At 34.5% G+C, this 18,663-nt stretch overlaps 1 protein-coding gene across 1 annotated transcript in view; it reads right to left on the bottom strand.

Moving 5' to 3' along the window:
• LOC129392211 (mucin-19) overlaps window positions 1-12,566 on the bottom strand; it is a 126,138-nt gene extending 113,572 nt beyond the window's left edge. Inside the window, 1 exon segment of the mRNA XM_055085731.1 lies at window positions 12,502-12,566. Coding sequence (XP_054941706.1) covers window positions 12,502-12,566 — 65 coding nt within the window.
• Window positions 12,567-18,663: the final 6,097 nt, after the last annotated feature.

Below are 18,663 nucleotides of genomic sequence, written 5' to 3' on the forward strand. Positions count from 1 at the left end.
TCTTGTTAAGGTAATATACACTGAATTACATAAGTTATTTTGTGCTTTCTGTCATACCATTTATGTTGTTTTAAATCTTTATGATAAAATTAAAGTACTTTAGAATTAGGCCTTAATAACTATGATATTCTTGTAAATTTGTGGAAGACATGCATTTTGGTCACTAACTAGACAATAAAATAAAATGTGTGATTTGTAAGCAAAATTGAAGACTATGTAAGAGCAAATACAAATAAAAATAAGAGAATTCTCTCTGTTGACAATAAGGGAAGAGAGACTCTCCTCTTTTTTAGATCATTTACTGTAGAAAACTTGTGAGTTCTTTGTCTACCTCTTTAAAATATTTGTAAATCTTTTTAAAGGTTATATAAGCAACCCAAGAATGTTTCTTCGAGGGATTGGTGACCATCATTTTGAAATGCTGTCATCAAGGGAGAGAGTTCCCCTATGTCCTAGGTGATATGAACATAACTTCAGCTGGTGTCTGGCTCCAAACACAAATCTACCTCTTTTATGATTTTAAAGATACAAGAAAGTATTTTTTTCTTATAAAGGCAATTAGCAAACACAGGTGGCTACCCCAACCACCAAGCAAATTTAGGACAAACCATGGGTGACAATTGGTGATGTCAAGTGCTCTTACTTGAGGACTAGTTATTGTTCATCTTGAGGACAGTTATGTAGTGAGTTGTATCTGCCTGGCTGTATAAAAGGGTGAGATTTCTTTCTGTCCTTGCAATCTCTCCATCAGATTGCATGTGATGTGCATCACATTCTGGTTTAATGCTTATTCAGTAATAAAACTGTTTTCCTTCTCTTCTAATTTTGTGGGGAGGTTTTCTGCGGTGACAGGAGATTTTGTTTTAAATTACCTTTCCTCAACAACTACTCTTGCACTTCTTAGCCATTTTCCATGTTTTCAGCAAAATTATTTTTCTATAGCAAACAATATACAGAAATAAAATATTAATGATTTTGAGAATAGTAATGAGTTAGTCTACTACGTAGTTGAATGAAGAGGTCCCCAACATTTAAAACATCATGAAATTATAATGTTTACTTATTAGTGTTTGGTTTAGGAAGAATGTTTGAAACTGTCAAATGTGTATATCTATGGTCAAACACTTATTAGTGTTTGGTTTAGGAGGAATTCAAGTGCTGCTTAAATTACAGCTAATTTGTATTATTATGTTATTAAGTAATCCTCAAAACACTATTACATTTACAACTCTTCTCCATACAGAGCTTTTTTCTCTGTCTGAGCTTGCCCTCTATCTGCCTTACTTCACTAAACACTCTTCTCCTTTCCTCTTTTATCCTCTCTCTCTCACTGTCTTTCTTCACTGCCATGTCCTTTAATAACTGCATCTTGAAATCTAAATATCTCAGTTTGAGGGCAAAGCAGAAAGAAATAAGGCCATATTCAGTAGTGGGAAATATATGAGCTTTTGAGTCAAACTCATCTGGACTTCCAAATTTGCAATCAGAATGGCCTTTGATAGGACCTCCCTTAAACTCAGACAAGAGGGGTTCCTACTGTAAGCCACACAAGTTTCACTCTGGCCTTCCTTGACCAGTCATGGTCCTCCTTAGAGGGCAAAGAATACAGACATAGGGTCAGGTGGATATGCTAACCCAGAGCCAGGGCCATCTTCCCTCCTCCATTGTAGATCATACTAAGGCCCTAGGGCCCTGTAGTGCCAAGCATGTTACCATCTTTCTCAAGACTGTCTTTCCAAGGTTAGACCATATCACAGGGATAAGAACCCCTAGGCCTGGGGGGATGGCCAGGAGGTGGCTGTTTATAGGAAAAGTAGATGGAACTGAGACATGTAGGTTAGGGTATCACTCTGTGTGTGTGACAAAGCAAGGGATGGAAAGAGCAATGGGACAGGAACATTGGCAAGGGTACTGCCCATCCCATTCTTGGGTTGAATTCCAGTGATCTGAAAATTCTGCATTGGAATCAGGCCTTCAGGTTGTCACAAATATATTTTTCTCAAGGTGGAAGAAAAAACACATTTTAATTAGTTGTTTTTCTTTTTATTTATGCATATGCTATGTAGACATTCATTTTATTCTTGCCCCTGGCTGTGACCTTGACCTGTCCTTGGATACATTATTTAACACTTCTGAAACAATGTTTCCTTATCTATTAAACTGAGAGTATATAATAAATGAGGATAAAACAACATCTACTTCATAATATATTTATTAATTAAGTAAAAGAATTAAATGAGATGAAAGCACCTCTCACAGTGTCTGGCACATAAATAGTCAACAGTCAAAAGCCACATATCTTTTAATATATTTCATTTTCTTCACCAAACTTGTCACATCAAACTCATGCAGATTCATTTTATTTCACTTATTTAATTCATGATAAGTATTCACTATATCCATCATATCTCTCCTGAGTTTAACCTCACAGATATATTAGATCCTTCATTTTGTTACCCCAACATTTCTTCTGAATTTATTTCTTCATTCTGTTGTTGAAATGAATAGCCTGGTATCTTAACCAGTGTGCCATATTTGTTTCTACTAACTATTTTATCCTTCTCATATTTTACTATATAAAACTTGTTTAATATATAAATATTGCCATTGGGGTCACCAGTAGTAATGGCCAGTTGTATGTACCACGTCTTAGATGTGTAAAAGTATCTTACTTGCCTTATCTCTTTAACTCTCATGGTTCTCCTATGAGGTAGGTACTATTGTTAATCCTCACTTGTAAATGAGAAAACTGATATTTTAAAAAGGCTGAATAACTTGCCCAAGATCAGGTGGTAAAATCTGCTAAGAATTTTCTCTTAAGCAAGAGGTACACTGCTTTCACCTTGCTTAAAGACAGATTGCTTATACAATTCTTAGAGATAAATAAAATATGTTCATATACTTCATAGCTCAAAGGTAGGTAAAATACATTTACTTATTTCAGAGTAAAGTCATACTATATTTTGCATACATTTTGCACAAATTTTTAGAAGAGTTATCTTATACTTTGGACCTTAGAATGGAATAGAATAAAGAAATAGACATAATTCTGCTCCTCCACCCTACCCTATGGAGAAAAATTGCCAGATCAGAGAGGAGAATATGAGTGAGCTGTGTGGAGGGGGGGATTTTAAAAGTAATGGTGATAAATGAGTTATGTTGTCTAAAATTGATGAATATCAAAAGTATAAAGTACTACAGTGGCCTATGGATCCTTTTCTCAGATATGTGAGACTTTGTCCCATTTAGGAATGAAGGTTGTGGGATTAACATAGCTCTGGAGTTTATCCAATTTTATGTTGGCTGGTTGGGTGGTTGGTTGAGGCTTCCTTGCTTGGCATTTTTATTCATCCAATGCAGCTCTAGTTTTAGAGACCCTCAGGTCCCTCCTCAATGAGACCTGGAAGTTTCCCTAAGCGACAAAGGAATAAATCCAATTGCTCATAATTTCAGAGGATTTTCAGAGAGCTATGGAATTCCAAGTGTTCCCTTGCCTCATTCTAACTTCCTGAATGAGGAAGTAGAGAACCTCTTGCTATGCCATTGTGACAGAACCTAAAGAGTCCTGTTTGCAGTTATGAGGAGGTGACTTCTTCGTGAGACAGCGGACCTGCTGCTTATTTTCAGTTTGTGTTTTACCTCAAAGGAAATATTTGCCAATTACATTTTATTGTATTAAGGTTGAAGAAAGAGAGATCGAAAAAATATATAAAAGTAATCTTGGGCTATTTGATTGCTGTGTCCACTACACCAGAATCAAATTGAATCTATATTGATATTGACAAAAATCCTATCATTAGGTTTAAGAAAACTTCCATGAAAGTCGTATTCATTTTCTGTGGCTTATTTTTCATTTGGTGGAGAGGGAAAACAAATAATGGGTAATAGCGGCCTAGTTTCCAGCTGTACCAAAATAATGAGTAATAATCATAGCTATTCACTTGCTCAAAGAAATCTGTAGTAAAACTATTGGAACTAAGATGGATTTTAATTAAAATAAATCAGTAAGGAATTAATCGCAGAATACAAAATAAAAGCATTTTCTGTCAATAAAAATATAGGAAAGTAAAACTTTAAATCTACATTCACATTTTTCTCATAGGTTTAAGAAATTTTTTAAAAGCACATAACCAGAGCAGTTTCCTATTTCAAAGGTCACCACCTTCATAAATACTGATTAAATATTAAATGGCTGGCCCAGATTATGTTAAAACACACTATGGTATGTTCCTTTGTATTAATAAGGAATATTTCATTTTAGGTGTTTTAATGATTTTCCATGGAAGAAATGTCCTGTCTCCAAAGAAAAGCACTGCCACTCTATTGTTATTTAGCATAAATCGCATAAAAAAAGAAAACAAAGTAATTTACCTTATTTGCTTTAAGCTATTTTATCATCTGAATAAAAAATGGGAGCGCTGCTGTCATTGATAGATTTTTTAATAGATTTGCCAATAGAAAGTGAATCTTGATTGCAGCCAGTTCTTGTCCTGAGAGGTGTTCCCATATGCATTGATAACTGAGTCAATACTCAGGCATGAATATAGTAATTATCCATTGACCATGGTATCTTAATACCCCTCCAGACCAGCCCCATAAAGGAGAATGGCTGCACCAATGCTCCAGCCAGTTTATAGAGTCAGTATAGATGCACGAATCAGAACACAGCAAAATATAATTCTTAGATGACATGAAAAGGTGCCTCAAAGCATAAATTATTATTCTGTTGGTGAAATGTAGAAGATTTAGTTAAAAGAGTTTTTCATGTGACAAAAGTACTGTATAAACTAAAATTAATTAATGTAAATTAAATGGCTACAATTTCTATTTTACAGCTGGATACCAAAATTCATGTACACACAACTTACAGATGATTCCAGGATTGTTATTATTATGAATCAAGGTGAATTTTCTTCATATTTAAATAAATAGCGTGTAAATTTGCAAGATTATCAAGCTATAGTAAGTATAGCAGAGTCAAAAACACACAATAAGAATGAGTACTTTACAACAAATGGCATGATTTACATGCAAGCACACATATTAAGAAAGATTTAGAGACATCAAAATATTTTTATCAAACACATCAAAGCATTGGTCTCCAAAAGAATTTTCTCAATAACTATGTGAAATAAAATACTTAACAATGGTAACAGAATTTTGCATAAAGTTACCAGTCAATTATATATTCAAGAAACCTCAAAAAAACATTTTGGGTAACATTTTTATTTTGGGACTTAGTGGATTGCAGGTTTCTTTTCTTTTTTAGTGCTTCTCTATGTTCTAAAATTCACAAATTTCCTAAATACAAACTGACTATATCATTCAAATAAAAAGTTAAAGCATATGGTCTGATACTAAGATAAAGTTTTAGAAATTGGAACTCTTCTGGGAAATCCAAGACTTATGGTCAGCAAATCTATCTGAGAGATATAGGTGCAAATTAAAACAAACAGCAAATAGAGCTGGTTAAAAGACAAAGGGCTTCCTATGTGTTCTGATAAATCATTGCCAAAACTAAATTGTGCATAGTTATACACACACACACACACACACACACACACACACACATACACATTTAGCCAAAAGATAAGAGGAAATGGTTTATAGACAGGGTTTGAGGACACTTAATATTGTCTCTAAAGAAAAATTATGCAATAACATTCCCCATATAGGTTAAATACCTGGAAAATTCTAGCTATCTGAAATGTAGGTTGCAATCAGGAGTCATCCCCAAACCCCCTTGCAATAAATAGAGATGTCATAAAACCCATGCATGAACTTTTTCCTTCAGGAAAATTCCTTGGTGTCTCACAGAGAGTGCATACCCTTACAACATATATGAGGTTAATGAGCTGGGATCAAAGGTGTTCTCATCACACTAGACTGAAGACTGTAAGTAAGTATTGGAACTGAGTGCTAAAAGCAGACATAACGACCCTATAAAGATATAAAGCTAGATATTCAACATAAGTGAGGAGAAAGAAAGGCAAATTAAGAAGAAACAAAGAAACTCAGAAATTATCTCTAGAGTAGGGTCCAACTGTCACACACATATCAGCAAATCCCAAGAGCATCATTGAATGGTATATAATATAATTGGCATTTATTTTTATGTCCTCAAAATAAGGTTAAACTGTGTTCAGAAGTCCCATGTCTCCCTGGGTCTGAAGATAGGGCTTCTGTGGTTTATTTCAGAAAGTTTACCTTGCAGAGGATTTGGTTACCTTCATATAAAAAATTTTTGTATGTAGAATAAATCATTTATCAATGATCCTGTATTATTTTATTAATTCAAAACAAACATATACTGAGTGTCATTGCAGCCATAGATCAAAAATCCTACCCTTGAGTAGTTTACAATCATGTGAGATAAATGAGTGAGGAGTACTGGTAGTTCATTCACAAAATCAAGTATGTATAAAAACTGAATACATCAATTTTCTGTATTCCATGTTGGTGGGAATGTAAATTGGTACAGCTATTATGAAAAACTGTATGGAGGTTCCTCAAAAGATTAAAAATAGAACTACCATATGACCTACCAATTCCACTCTTGAGTATAGACCAAAAGGAAATAAAATCACTATCTCAAAGAGATATCTTCACTCCCATATTCATTGCAACACTATTCACAATAGCCAAGACATGGAAGCCACCTAAGTGGCCATCAACAGATGAATGGCTAAAGAAAGTGTGAGATATAGATATATGTATATATCTATATCTCATGCACAGTGGAATACTATTCAGCCATAAAAAAGAAAATCCTACTATTTGTGGCAACATGGACAGATCTTAAGGGCATTATGTAATAGGGAAGAACATTTTGTATTCTATTACAAGTTAATCACTAAAGGGATGTTGCCTATAAACTTGAATTATACATAATGGCCTGTCTCTGGGGACCCTGCCTCCCAGGTAATGAGCACTAAGCTAAAATACCCTTGTTTCCCTTGTTTAGCTCACCAGAAACATCCTGAACAGGCCCACCTGTGAATGACTTCGGGGAGGAAGAAATTAACACATCCCCTCCGGAGGCTGATGAGAACCAGGAAATGTTTGACTTTACTCCTTCCCCTTTTAGTATAAAAGAAGCCTGAATTCTAACTCAGGCAAGATGGTATTCTGGGGCATGAGTCCACCATCTTGGTCTTCTGGCTTTCTGAATAAAGTCTCTATTCCTTACCCCAACAACTCATCTCTCAATTTCTGGACTGTTGTGCAGCGAGCAGTACGAGCTTGGACTTGGTAACAATTATGCTAAGTGAAGTAAGTCAGAAAAAGACAAATACTATATGATTTCCCTTTTATGTGGAATCATAAAACATCTAACTCATAGAAACAGAGAGTAGAATGGTGGTGTCCAGGAGACTGAAGATGGGAGAAATGGGAAGAGCTTGATCAAAAGTACAAACTTCCAATTATAAGATGAATAAGTTCAGGGGATCTAATGTACAGCATGGTGACTACAGTTAACCATTTTGTATCAGGTATGTAAAAGTTGCTATGAGAATAGATCTTACATTGTTCTCACCACACACACACACAGACACACACACAAAATAATTGTGTGAGGTGATTGAGGTGTCAACTAACTTTACTGTGGTAGTCATTTTAAATATATACACATACTGAATCATCCATCACATTGTATATTTTAAACTTATGTCAATTATATCTCAATATAGGTGGAAAAACTTTCTGTGTTCCAAAAGTGGGCTCAGAATACACCTTGTTATATCAAAGTGAAGATTAATTTCTGAAAGATACTGACCTGAGTTTAGCCTATAAAATAGGGCTTCCCCATCTATAAAAATGAAAAAAAAGTGAAAACAGTTAGATCATTTTATACTTCTCTATAGCATATTTTTTAAGAGAATGAGATTAATTCTGTTGTTTCCATTCTTCTTTTAAATTCATTATAAGCAATCTACTTTTCATATCTAATCATTATGTTATTTCAATGTTAATTTATTATTTTGGAGCTTTCTTATTTAATAAATCTTATTTATATATCTATAAGTAATACATTTACCTATCAACATACTTAAAGTTTTTAACATCAATGTACTCTTGGGAATATATGTAGCCAAATAAATTAGACTGACAAGTTAATATTAACCAATACTTCATACCTTTTTCATACTATTTATACTATTTATACTTATACCTTTTTCAAACCTTTTACAGCTACCAATGTGAAGTTTATTTTCTGATCTATATTTCACTTGACTTTATTTTCCCTAAACATTTTCTGGCTAATGTGTTCATAAGCAAGGAATTAGACAAAAAAGGGAAAAAAGACAATTTTATGGATTTTACTCTACTGAGAGGATAAAATAGCCTGGGAATAAAATACGAACTGATTTTCCATATCCATTTTGTGCCAAATCTACCTCTTGTATCACTGAAGCTTTTTTCCACTTAGCCAGGGAACTATTTATTAGTTTTCCTTCTTTCTATACATTTATGGTTGATTAAACAATACAAATATTTCTTCTGACTGATTCTAGGTATGCCCTTTAAATATCTGTCTTCTGTAACTTCCAGTCATCAATTCTTTACCATTCTGTAACCTACTGAAAATGAAGGGAATCTGTTTGGATCATAAATCTTATTGACTAAGAGCAATAAAAATCCATTTCAACTAAGGCATTTGGAATTTCTGCAAAGAGCAGTTTTCCAGGTATATTCCTTACTTCTGACTATGAACTTATACATAAATACATAAAATACCTGAATTTTGTCAGTAAATAACCAGCCTATGTAAATCCTATTGAAATATTTGTAATTATTTACCAGAATTATCATGGATATCTAGGAATTTACTTTAGAAATATTCTCCAGTTCTCTGGTGAATTTAGCATACTTTAGCAAATACAAACACATTTTGTTGTGATATATCATTTAATAAATGCTTTGAAATGAGTTTTGTGAGCTGTTACTTAAGACATAAGAAATACATTTATGCAAAGTATAGGCAAAGAATATTTATATTTATATAAAATAGAAGCAAAGGTTACAGCAAAGTGCTGTATAAGATTACAAAAGTCACTATTACTTGAAATAATCATTTTCTAATGGCCTATCAATTTCCCAGGTAGCTGGATTAAGGATAGGAATGTTTTCTCTTAATTAAAACAAATAATTGTAGTCCTCTTTATTCTGGTTTCTCACAGAGAAGCAAAACGTTTCCTACCCCCGAATTTAGAAAATAGATTTTAAGTTTAGATATAGTATGAATTTCCTCTTTTGCACACCTTTCTCCTTATGTTTGGATATTATTTTTTTCCTATCCTTTTCAGAAACAAACCTAAAGGGCAAGAAATACATTTGTTTCTAAAGATTTTTTTCATTTTGCTCAATTTTTAATTAAAATTCATTAATGATCTTATCTTTCAATTAATTCTAGAAATTACTTAATTGACTTTCTAAAATGTCCATGAAAGTTGTGTAAGAAATATTCTCCCTACAAAATTTTCTTTTGATGATGAACCAGTCTTTTAATTGATGAAACTTTATGATTTGTGAAAACTGAAATTACCAGTGTGGGTCTTTAGTCTTAAGGTAGATGCAAGTTCAAGACAGAGTCATCAAAAAGCTGTTCACTAATATTTCTAAGCATATAGATACAGATATACATATTGCCTTAAGACAGGCTTGTAAAAGCTGAAATAATACCTAATAAAATGCAAATCCAATTTTCTTACTTATTATCCTGCTCTTAGTATAGGAAAGATTTCCCAGGAGGAAAAATATTTGAAATACAGAACACTAAACATTTAAACAAATATATGCATGGATCTATCAAGATATGGAAGGATTCTTTAAATTAGTCCCTTACCTTTGCAGAAGATGCAAAGTACCACAACCAAATACAAAAATATCAACTTCGTGATGGTGATTTGGGACCTAGAAATGAAGAACAGTCATGGTGGAGAATCAAATCTGCAAGGGCTCCTGTAACTGGAGTTTTTATACCCACACATAACACTGTCTTTCATCATGGGCTAGGTATGGTAAAGTTAGTGATGACAGGGCAAAAGTAAATATCATAGCATGCCCCAGATGAAATCCATCTCAAGTCAGTTTAGTGTCTTATTTCTGTGACATCTTCTATCTTGAATCAAGTCCAGCTCACACCAAACACAGACCATGCCTTCTTGCCACCCTAGGCAAACAGCAGAGGCAGGAACTAAAAGCCCCAGGATTAAAAACAAAATATGCCAGTGATATATATTTATCTGTGCTCTATTGATCATTGCAAAAGTCTTAATACCTCAAGAAACTCAAATACTGTGATTAAATATTGTAATTGTCTCTCCCTTAACAAGAAAATGAATTTTAAACATTAACCTACCTTGAAACAAAGAACTCTTTACTTATCGATATATTATTAGGCTTTCCTTAGAGAAATATGTAGCTATCACATAGGGTATATGCATAGGTATAGACATACTAAGACATATTTAAGTGCAATATGTTTACAGTAATTGCTTTATTACTCACAAGGATGTGTAATTCTCCAGTAATATACATTTTACCATGAACTTTATAATCAGATATATAAGTAGAAGATGTATGAAAATGAGAACATCTGAAAAAATGTTTTAGGACAAAAATTAAATTGAATAGAAAACGCCATCCATGAATTATATATGTAGATGTTCTGGGATCGAGGGAGCAAGTTCAAATTAGGATTTAAGAAGAGAAGATTCAGTCTGTGCTGAGCAAGGTAGAGAGGATTGACAATTAGAGGAATCCCTGATACTGGTCAGCTGGACCTGAAAACTAGAAGGGCCGACTCCATGGTTTTGATGATATCATCTGCTTCTCATCTGCTCCCAATCACTACCAAGCAAAGACTTCAGTAGCCAGAGAGAAAATAGTCTTTATTCCCTCCAGAAAAGCAGCATAATCCCAAGAAAGGGAAAAAGTAGCCAAACATCCCTTTCCTTCTTCTTTATTCACTCACGCCTCTGCTAATCTAAAGGAAAAAGCGATGCCTGCCTTCTTCGAGGGCCTCCGCAGTAAATACTGAATGCCGGTACTCCTGTGCTCCCTGCTCCAGAGGATCTCTTTAGTCTACTTACTGAATTCTTAAATCATTTTGAAAGTGGACAGAATTCCACAGATTTAAATATTTAAAATTCATTTTCCTGTTTAAGGTAACACATTTACTGAAGGCCAGGCATTTTTTAATCTGACATCAGTGGAAGTATCAGATTTTTCCCTGTGGGGCAGAGACCTGGAGAGTGGACAAACAGGAGACACAGGAGCACTGAGGAGAGGGCTGTTCATGCCACGAACAGAGAGGGCGGTAACAAAGGACTGACTTCACAGACCATAATTTTTCCAAAACCCACCTCTGATTGTCTCAATAATTCACAAATAAAGACTGTACATTGAGGACTTCTCTCCAACACAGAAAATAAAAGTACAGTTAAGAGGGAACATTGCCACCATTACTGCTGCCATTTAAGACATCCTTTTCTTTATCATACATGACATCATCGTGAAGGAGATTTGGTCCCGGAGCACCCATTTATCAGGTGATCATTATGACATAATTATTCTTTTATGTGCTTGACTGTGGGCTTAGGTATGTAGGAGACCAGAATGAAATATTAAGTTACCTAGAGGCTTTTGGGGGAACTAAGAATACACAGAAGATAGAAATTTTCTATAAGTTGCGTTTAGTAGGCAATCCTATAGACGTACCAAGAAAGGCAGGATTTCTTTTAGCTTGGGAGAATCAGGGAAAATTTCATGGCTTCATAGTCTAAGGGGTGGACCAAGGCTTGGATTTGCAGAATCATGGAAGGAGTCCAAGTGGAAAATGCATAATGAATAAGGTCAAATGCAATTTCAAATATTTCAATGTCCTCTCTCTTTCCAGATCACTTCTTCTAGTAGTGTGATTATAACGATCTACTGGTTCCCACTGAGAACGATATTCCATTGAGCCTATTTACCTTTCATTCACCCTCACTTCCCTCAACAATTCAAATACCTTCTTCCTTGGTTTGAAGTCTGTGGTCAATCATTATCATTCCCTTGCATGAACCCTCAGTTCCCTTGACCCTCTCTATACTTGCTTGGCAAAACCACAACCATGGCTTAAATTAGACTCTTTCCTTTTCCCTACCTATACCAGGCAGATGAACATGATAGGGTAAAAACACATTGTCATGGTATCTTGTCTCACTTAAATTCATTACCCCAAGTGGATCCTTAAGACAGTCAGTTATACTTTGTAGTCCCTTTGCTTTTATGCTCTTCTGCTTCATATTTTTTCTCTTCCCCAATAGCCAATATCTCCTTCCCATCCTCCCTCTTGTCAATGATCTTACTTCTAAATTTCCTAAGAAAATAAAAGCCATCAAAAGAGAAACTCTACATCCCCATGCAAGCACACCTACTGGTATTTGTACCCTGAACTCTGCCGACCTTCTTATTAATACAGATGAACACTATGTGCTGCCACCTAAGCCTGACCTCCCATTTGTGTACTGGATTCCATCCAGGAGCATCATGCCAGCCATTTGCTCATTTCTATCCATATCGTGAAGGTTTACCTCCTCTTTTGGCTTACTCCCAACCGTATAAATATATGCTGTTACTTGTCTTTACTAAAAAAAATGAATAAATATAATAAAACAAACAATTTTATGGTATCTGAATTATATCTCAATAAACCTGTTATTCTTAGCTATTGAACTCACTTCCCTCCAGTTCTATCCCCACTCCTCCACCGCCCTTAATGGTTAAACTTCACAAAGGAGCTACCTGTGCCCATTGACTCCGGCTCCTGACATTCTCTCGAAACGGACTAACTCCCATTGTTTTCGCTCCAGCACTGCACACAATGTGCTCTTGTCAAGGACATTGGATTCTTTTGTGAATCCAATGGTCAGTTTTCAGTCCTTATTTTATTGACCTCTCAAACTCATTTAACACAGTTAATCAATTCTTCCTTCCCGGTACACCTGACTTCTGCGATTTCCAGTTTTTTCCAGCTTCGTTACTCTCTCTTCTGCCGATTCCTTCTCATCTACAAGACCTCTTAACATGAGGGTCTGGAGGCTCAAATTTGAATCTCTTCTTTTTTTCTAGCCACTTTACTTCCTTGGTGACTGTACCCAAGTTCTATGGATTTACAAGGCCCACTCCATCAGCCCCAACTCTGATCTCACCTCCTACCAACTTGTGCTTACCCTCTTTCCTCCAGCCTCAGAGGCCTCTGCTGTCTTTGGTGAAGCTCACCAGACAGAATCCCACTTCAGAGCCTTTGCATTTGCTGTTTCTCTCCCTGGAATACTCTCTCTTCGGCTATCCACAGACTGTGCTCGCTCAGCTTATTAAAACTGGAGTTTTAATGACATATTTTGCAAATAGCTAGTGTCCACTTCTATATGTTATAATTATTTTCCTCCAGAATAACTCTTTTCAGGGTTAAAATTAAACTTTAGCCTTAAGAATTAAAGCCTCTCTATATGTAAAAGATTTAAATTATGGATAATTTGCATATATTTTAAACAGATGTCCATAAAGATGGTTAGATAACATAATTATTTGTCACTATTACTATTTTTACACTATTAAATTTAATATTAATTAAAATTAATATTCTAATTTCAAAGTAAATTAAAAGCACTTTTAAATTTCTTCTAAGTTATTTTTTACTTTTATGTAATTGCTAATTCTTCCCCTAAATACCACCCCCTCACTTCATAAATCTTTGCTCAAATACTATCTTCTTATGGACACCTTCCCTGAATACTTTAAATTACAAACCTCAACCCATGGTACTTCTTCCCTCTCCCCTTTTCCTGCTTGATTTTTTCTCCATAGTTTTCACCACCATCTAATGTATACATTTTGATTTAATCTGTTTAATACATTTAACTATTGTCTGTTGTTAGTTCTAGAATGTAAATTCAATTAGGACAGGTATCTTCATGTCTTTTGTTCACTGCTGAGTCCCAGTACCTAGAAAAGAACCTGGCACATACTCAGCGCTCAATAAATATTGAATGAATTATTTAATGAATAATTTTGGGGGGCTCAAAAATAAATATTACATTAAATAATCATGGCAATAATAATAATCATAATTAGGTGTTAGTACTGAAGCTATTTATATGGAGATTTACTTCAACATAATATAGCAGGCATTGAGTTAGACATATTGTACTGAAACAAAGAAAATATTGATGGTTAAGAAAAGGTTCCCACCATTTGAAACTTCTAGTCCAGATTTATTCTCAGTTAATGACACAGAGAAAATGCTATACTAACAGTATTATAGTTTTGTTTGATTTCACCAACTCAGATTTGCCTAGTAGTGAAAAATTGTTACAAAGTTTTAAGACGTGTCCTAGAATTTTTTCACTATAACATTAATTACCATAGATAAAATTTGGTTTACAGTGGGGCTAAAAGTCAAGATGACAATAAAATGCCAGTAAACTATATTTATATATGTGGTCTTGGTATGAGTTTTTTTTCAATTTTCATTGAGAACCAGATAATTTAATGCTTATGCATGAAAGCATGTAAGCTGAAACCACATTTGTTTGACTCTAGTGCCTCTCTCCTCCTCAGACCACTCCTTTTAGGATTTCAACTTAAGGTTATTCTTTTTTACCTTCTAAAGTTTCAAAGTATCCGTTATTGATATTATAAGAGGAAAAGTATTTTTAAAGGAATTAAAACTATCCACTTAGCAAATGTTAGTGTTCTTAAAATAATTTTTCTAGGAGGTAGACTGTTTTTGTTCTGGAACATCTCAGTATGTCGCTCTTTTTTACAAGGAAATTAAGCACTTTAACTCTTTTGTAATAGTATATTGTTTGGATAAAACCATGTAATAATACTAAAACATACACTGCATAACTACGGTGCATAGCTTAAAAGCACATCCAACAAAAAGAACAATAGTCAAATGTTTCCTTCTTGATTTTAAAGGATGTGGCTTAAGTGTCTGTACACATAATGATATACTGCCAGAGGAAAAGTCAACAGTGGAAAGAACAATAACATCAGGATGGGTAAGATAGTTTGTTTTATCAATAATGTTTATTCCAGAAGCAAATACAGAAAAATGTTAAACAGTGTCTCTTTGGATTGTGGAACAAGTTCCCTACTTTCATATATTATTACCTGAAATTATATTCGAAAGTTGAGTGTCTGAAAATTAGAAAATTTTTGCTATATGGGAAGCCTCATACCAAAAAAATAATACAATTGAATTTTTAAATAAATATTATTCAAAGTTATATAAATAATTAAACTAATATTTAAAATTATAGACAATAAATAATTTTCTACAGTAAATTACCAACTCCAATTTAACTTCCCCAAATTTTCTTAGAGTAATACTTAGTAAGCAGAGGAAACTGGTAATGTTGGAACAGACGTTCAGATAGTGATTTAGAGTAAATGAGAAATTTTGCAGGGTTCTGAGCAGGCTATTATAGTGACCTTGATACTTACAGCTATTATGTCAACTTCTCTGAATAAAATTTTAAAAGGAATTTGGACACTGGCTTTCTCTTGATAAAGAGATTTATAGTAAACCATATCCCTGACTATAGCTTTATGTCTTCTCTCTGCATTTGTATCATTGAAATGGTTTCTTGTGCTCAATCTAAAGCATATTTTTAAAGATCCCTCTACCATTTGTCCTTTAAAATTACCCCCTCACCCCACTTATTGTATCAATTCCCTCTTTCTAGCTTTCTTCTGCTTCTTAACATGCACTGCTGTCTTTTCATTCTTGTTGCACTTCTAAGTTAGGCATACTTCTCAACCCACTTCCATCAGCTTTCCACCCTATAATCCCTGTCCTCTAAATGGTCACCATGGACGGCTTCAACACCACATTTATTTGCTGTATTCAGTCCTGATAGATCCTTATTGAATGTTCTGTCTCTTTTGATTCCACTGATCATCTCCTTCTTTAAACTGTCTCCTCCTTGGGCTGTCCCCTCTGTCTGTTCTGAATACAGATGTGTTCCAGAGCCTTCTTTCTCCAATGTGACCCTCTTCATTGGCCATCTCACACTTTCACATTTTTAACTGATGGTTCTATAGAATGAATTGTGATCTCTCAAAAATTCATATGTTGAAGTCCTAACCCCTAGTACCTCAGAACATAACCATATTTGGAGATAAGATCTTTAAAAAGGTAATAAATTAAAATGTCATTAACGTGGGGCTCAATCCAATACAACTGGTGTTCTTATAAGAAGAGAAAATTTGAACAGTCATGTGTAAGACAATCTGAAGACACAGGGAGAAGATAGTCATCTATAAGCCAAGGAGAGAGGCCTAGAGCAGTTCCTTTCCCCACAGCCCTCAGAAGGAAACAACCCTGTCAACACCTTGATCTTAGACTTCTAGCCTCCAAAACTGTGGGAAAATAGATCTCTGTTGTTTAACCACCCACTCTTTGGTACTTTGTTATAGCAGCCCTAGCAAACCAATACAGATGACCTCTCAACAGATCACTTCCAGATCTGCCTTTGACCCATAATTTATTCTGAGTCTTGGATCAGCATTTACAACTGCCTACTGAACATTCCCATCTGTATATTTTACAAGAAGCTGAAATAAATGTCAAAAATGAAATAATCATCTGCCCCAAACCTGCTACTCTTTTCTACTTTCCAGTATGTCTTAATACTCAACACTCTAAGCTTTAAAGTTCAGAATTATTTTACATGTATAGTCTTAATTGTAATGTTAAAACTGAGTAAGACAGTATGTGGTGATGTTAACTAGAAATGAGTGATACATTTCATTATCTATGAATCATTTATTCCTTATCAAACCATATGCCCTACTGACACTTGACAGGCTGGGGAAAAAAAATTAAACCCAGGGAGATAAGAAGAACTCCAGAAATTTATGAAAATTTTTAGCAAATGTTTTCAGGACAATTTTACCTCATTAAGTGCAAGTAATTAGTGTGACCTCTTTTTAAATTGAGAGATAACATGCATGAGTAAGTAAATAAAATATAAATGTGTAATTTAAGAAATTTTTATACAACAAAACCCCATCTAATCAACAACTAAGTCTAGAGATAGAACATTTTCCAGCATCCTAGAATCCCCCACCTGCCTGCTTCTCAATCATTATTACTTTCCTCCTTTATAGAGATGATCACCATCTTGACATTTGTAATCACCATTTCTTTACTTGCTTATAGTTTTGCCATCTATCTATGCATCCTTAAACAAGAGTTCAGTTTTTCTTTTCATTTTTGTATGAATGGAAGCTTACTGTGTATATTCTTTGTGTTTTGCTTCTCTCACTCAGTGTAATGTTTTTGAGAATCACCCAGGTCTTTTTATTTGACATTCTGTCTATGTGGAGATATCTTTTAATTTATCCTAATTTAGATTCTCAAGGTTTCTTGTATAAAGATTGGTATCTTTCATCAGTTCTAGCCATTTCTTAGCCATTATCTCCTCAAACACACCTCTCCCCTATTCCTCTTCTGATAGTCCAATCAGACAAATGTGAGAAATTCTTACTCCATCCTACAAGATTCTTGACTACTCAGTATATATGTTTGATCTATTTTGCTATCCCTGCTGCATTAAAGAAAATCTCTTTTGATTTATCTTCAAGTTTATTAACTTTTTGTTCGCCTGTCTAAAATGCTATTAAACTCATCTATGACACTTTTAACTATAATATTATATTTTTCCTTTTTAGAAGTTCCACTTGATTCTTTTACAAATCTCCTTAGGCATAATTATGGTTTCCTGACCCCTGAAGAAATTTTCAAGTTTATCTTTGTTTCAGATTGTTTCACAATTCTACAATAATATTTGGACCCTTAGACAGCCTCTGAGTTGATCCTGAAGCTTCTCTCTCATGTTGTCTTTTCTTGTAGGCTTTGTTTATTAAACTGTACACTGCTTATTATCTTGAAAAATTTATTTATGTTATTTAAGAGAAAGGATAAATATCTATTCCTCCAGAGAATATGTAAGTTTTCTTTTTCCAGGCACCTAATCAATACTAGTGGAACAACTTTCAATAGTCTCCTGATGTTCTTTGGAAACACATGTCATGTAAATTTGGTCTGTAAATCTATTATGAATTCGAATTCAGAGTTACAGTGTCTCAGATTCTTTTATCACCACCTTGCTATGCTCAGCACCTGGAGGGAGAGGCTGCAAATTGTGGGGTGAGTGAGGTCTGGTTTACCTTTATTCGAAGAGTATACTTCTTTGGTGTTACAGCTTTATTCGAGGAATGAATCTACAACTAGACTCCCCATGTTGGGTAGGACTTCATTTATGTCTTCTGTCCCTATAAATCCTTCAAAACCTCACCCCAATTTCACCAGAATTAACAAATTCACTCAAGCAATTGGTTGTTTACACATGTATTAATTACTTTCAAAACATATCAGAATTTTAGTTATCAACCATAGATGTTGTTCATTGCCACCCAGGATCCACTCCCCCAGTTGCTGGGAAGGTTGTAAACTTATCTGACAGCCTGCTCCTAGAGATGCCTCTGCTGAAAGTGTTGAAATGCCCAAGGTTACTCTGCCTTCTTCAGGTATCCCACATCTAATAACTGACCTGGGCCCCTCACCCTAACCTAGGACATCCCTAATGTAGAAGCTTCACA

The sequence above is a fragment of the Physeter macrocephalus genome, chromosome 6 (assembly GCF_002837175.3).
Source record: "Physeter macrocephalus isolate SW-GA chromosome 6, ASM283717v5, whole genome shotgun sequence".
NCBI classification, from domain to species: domain Eukaryota; kingdom Metazoa; phylum Chordata; class Mammalia; order Artiodactyla; family Physeteridae; genus Physeter; species Physeter macrocephalus.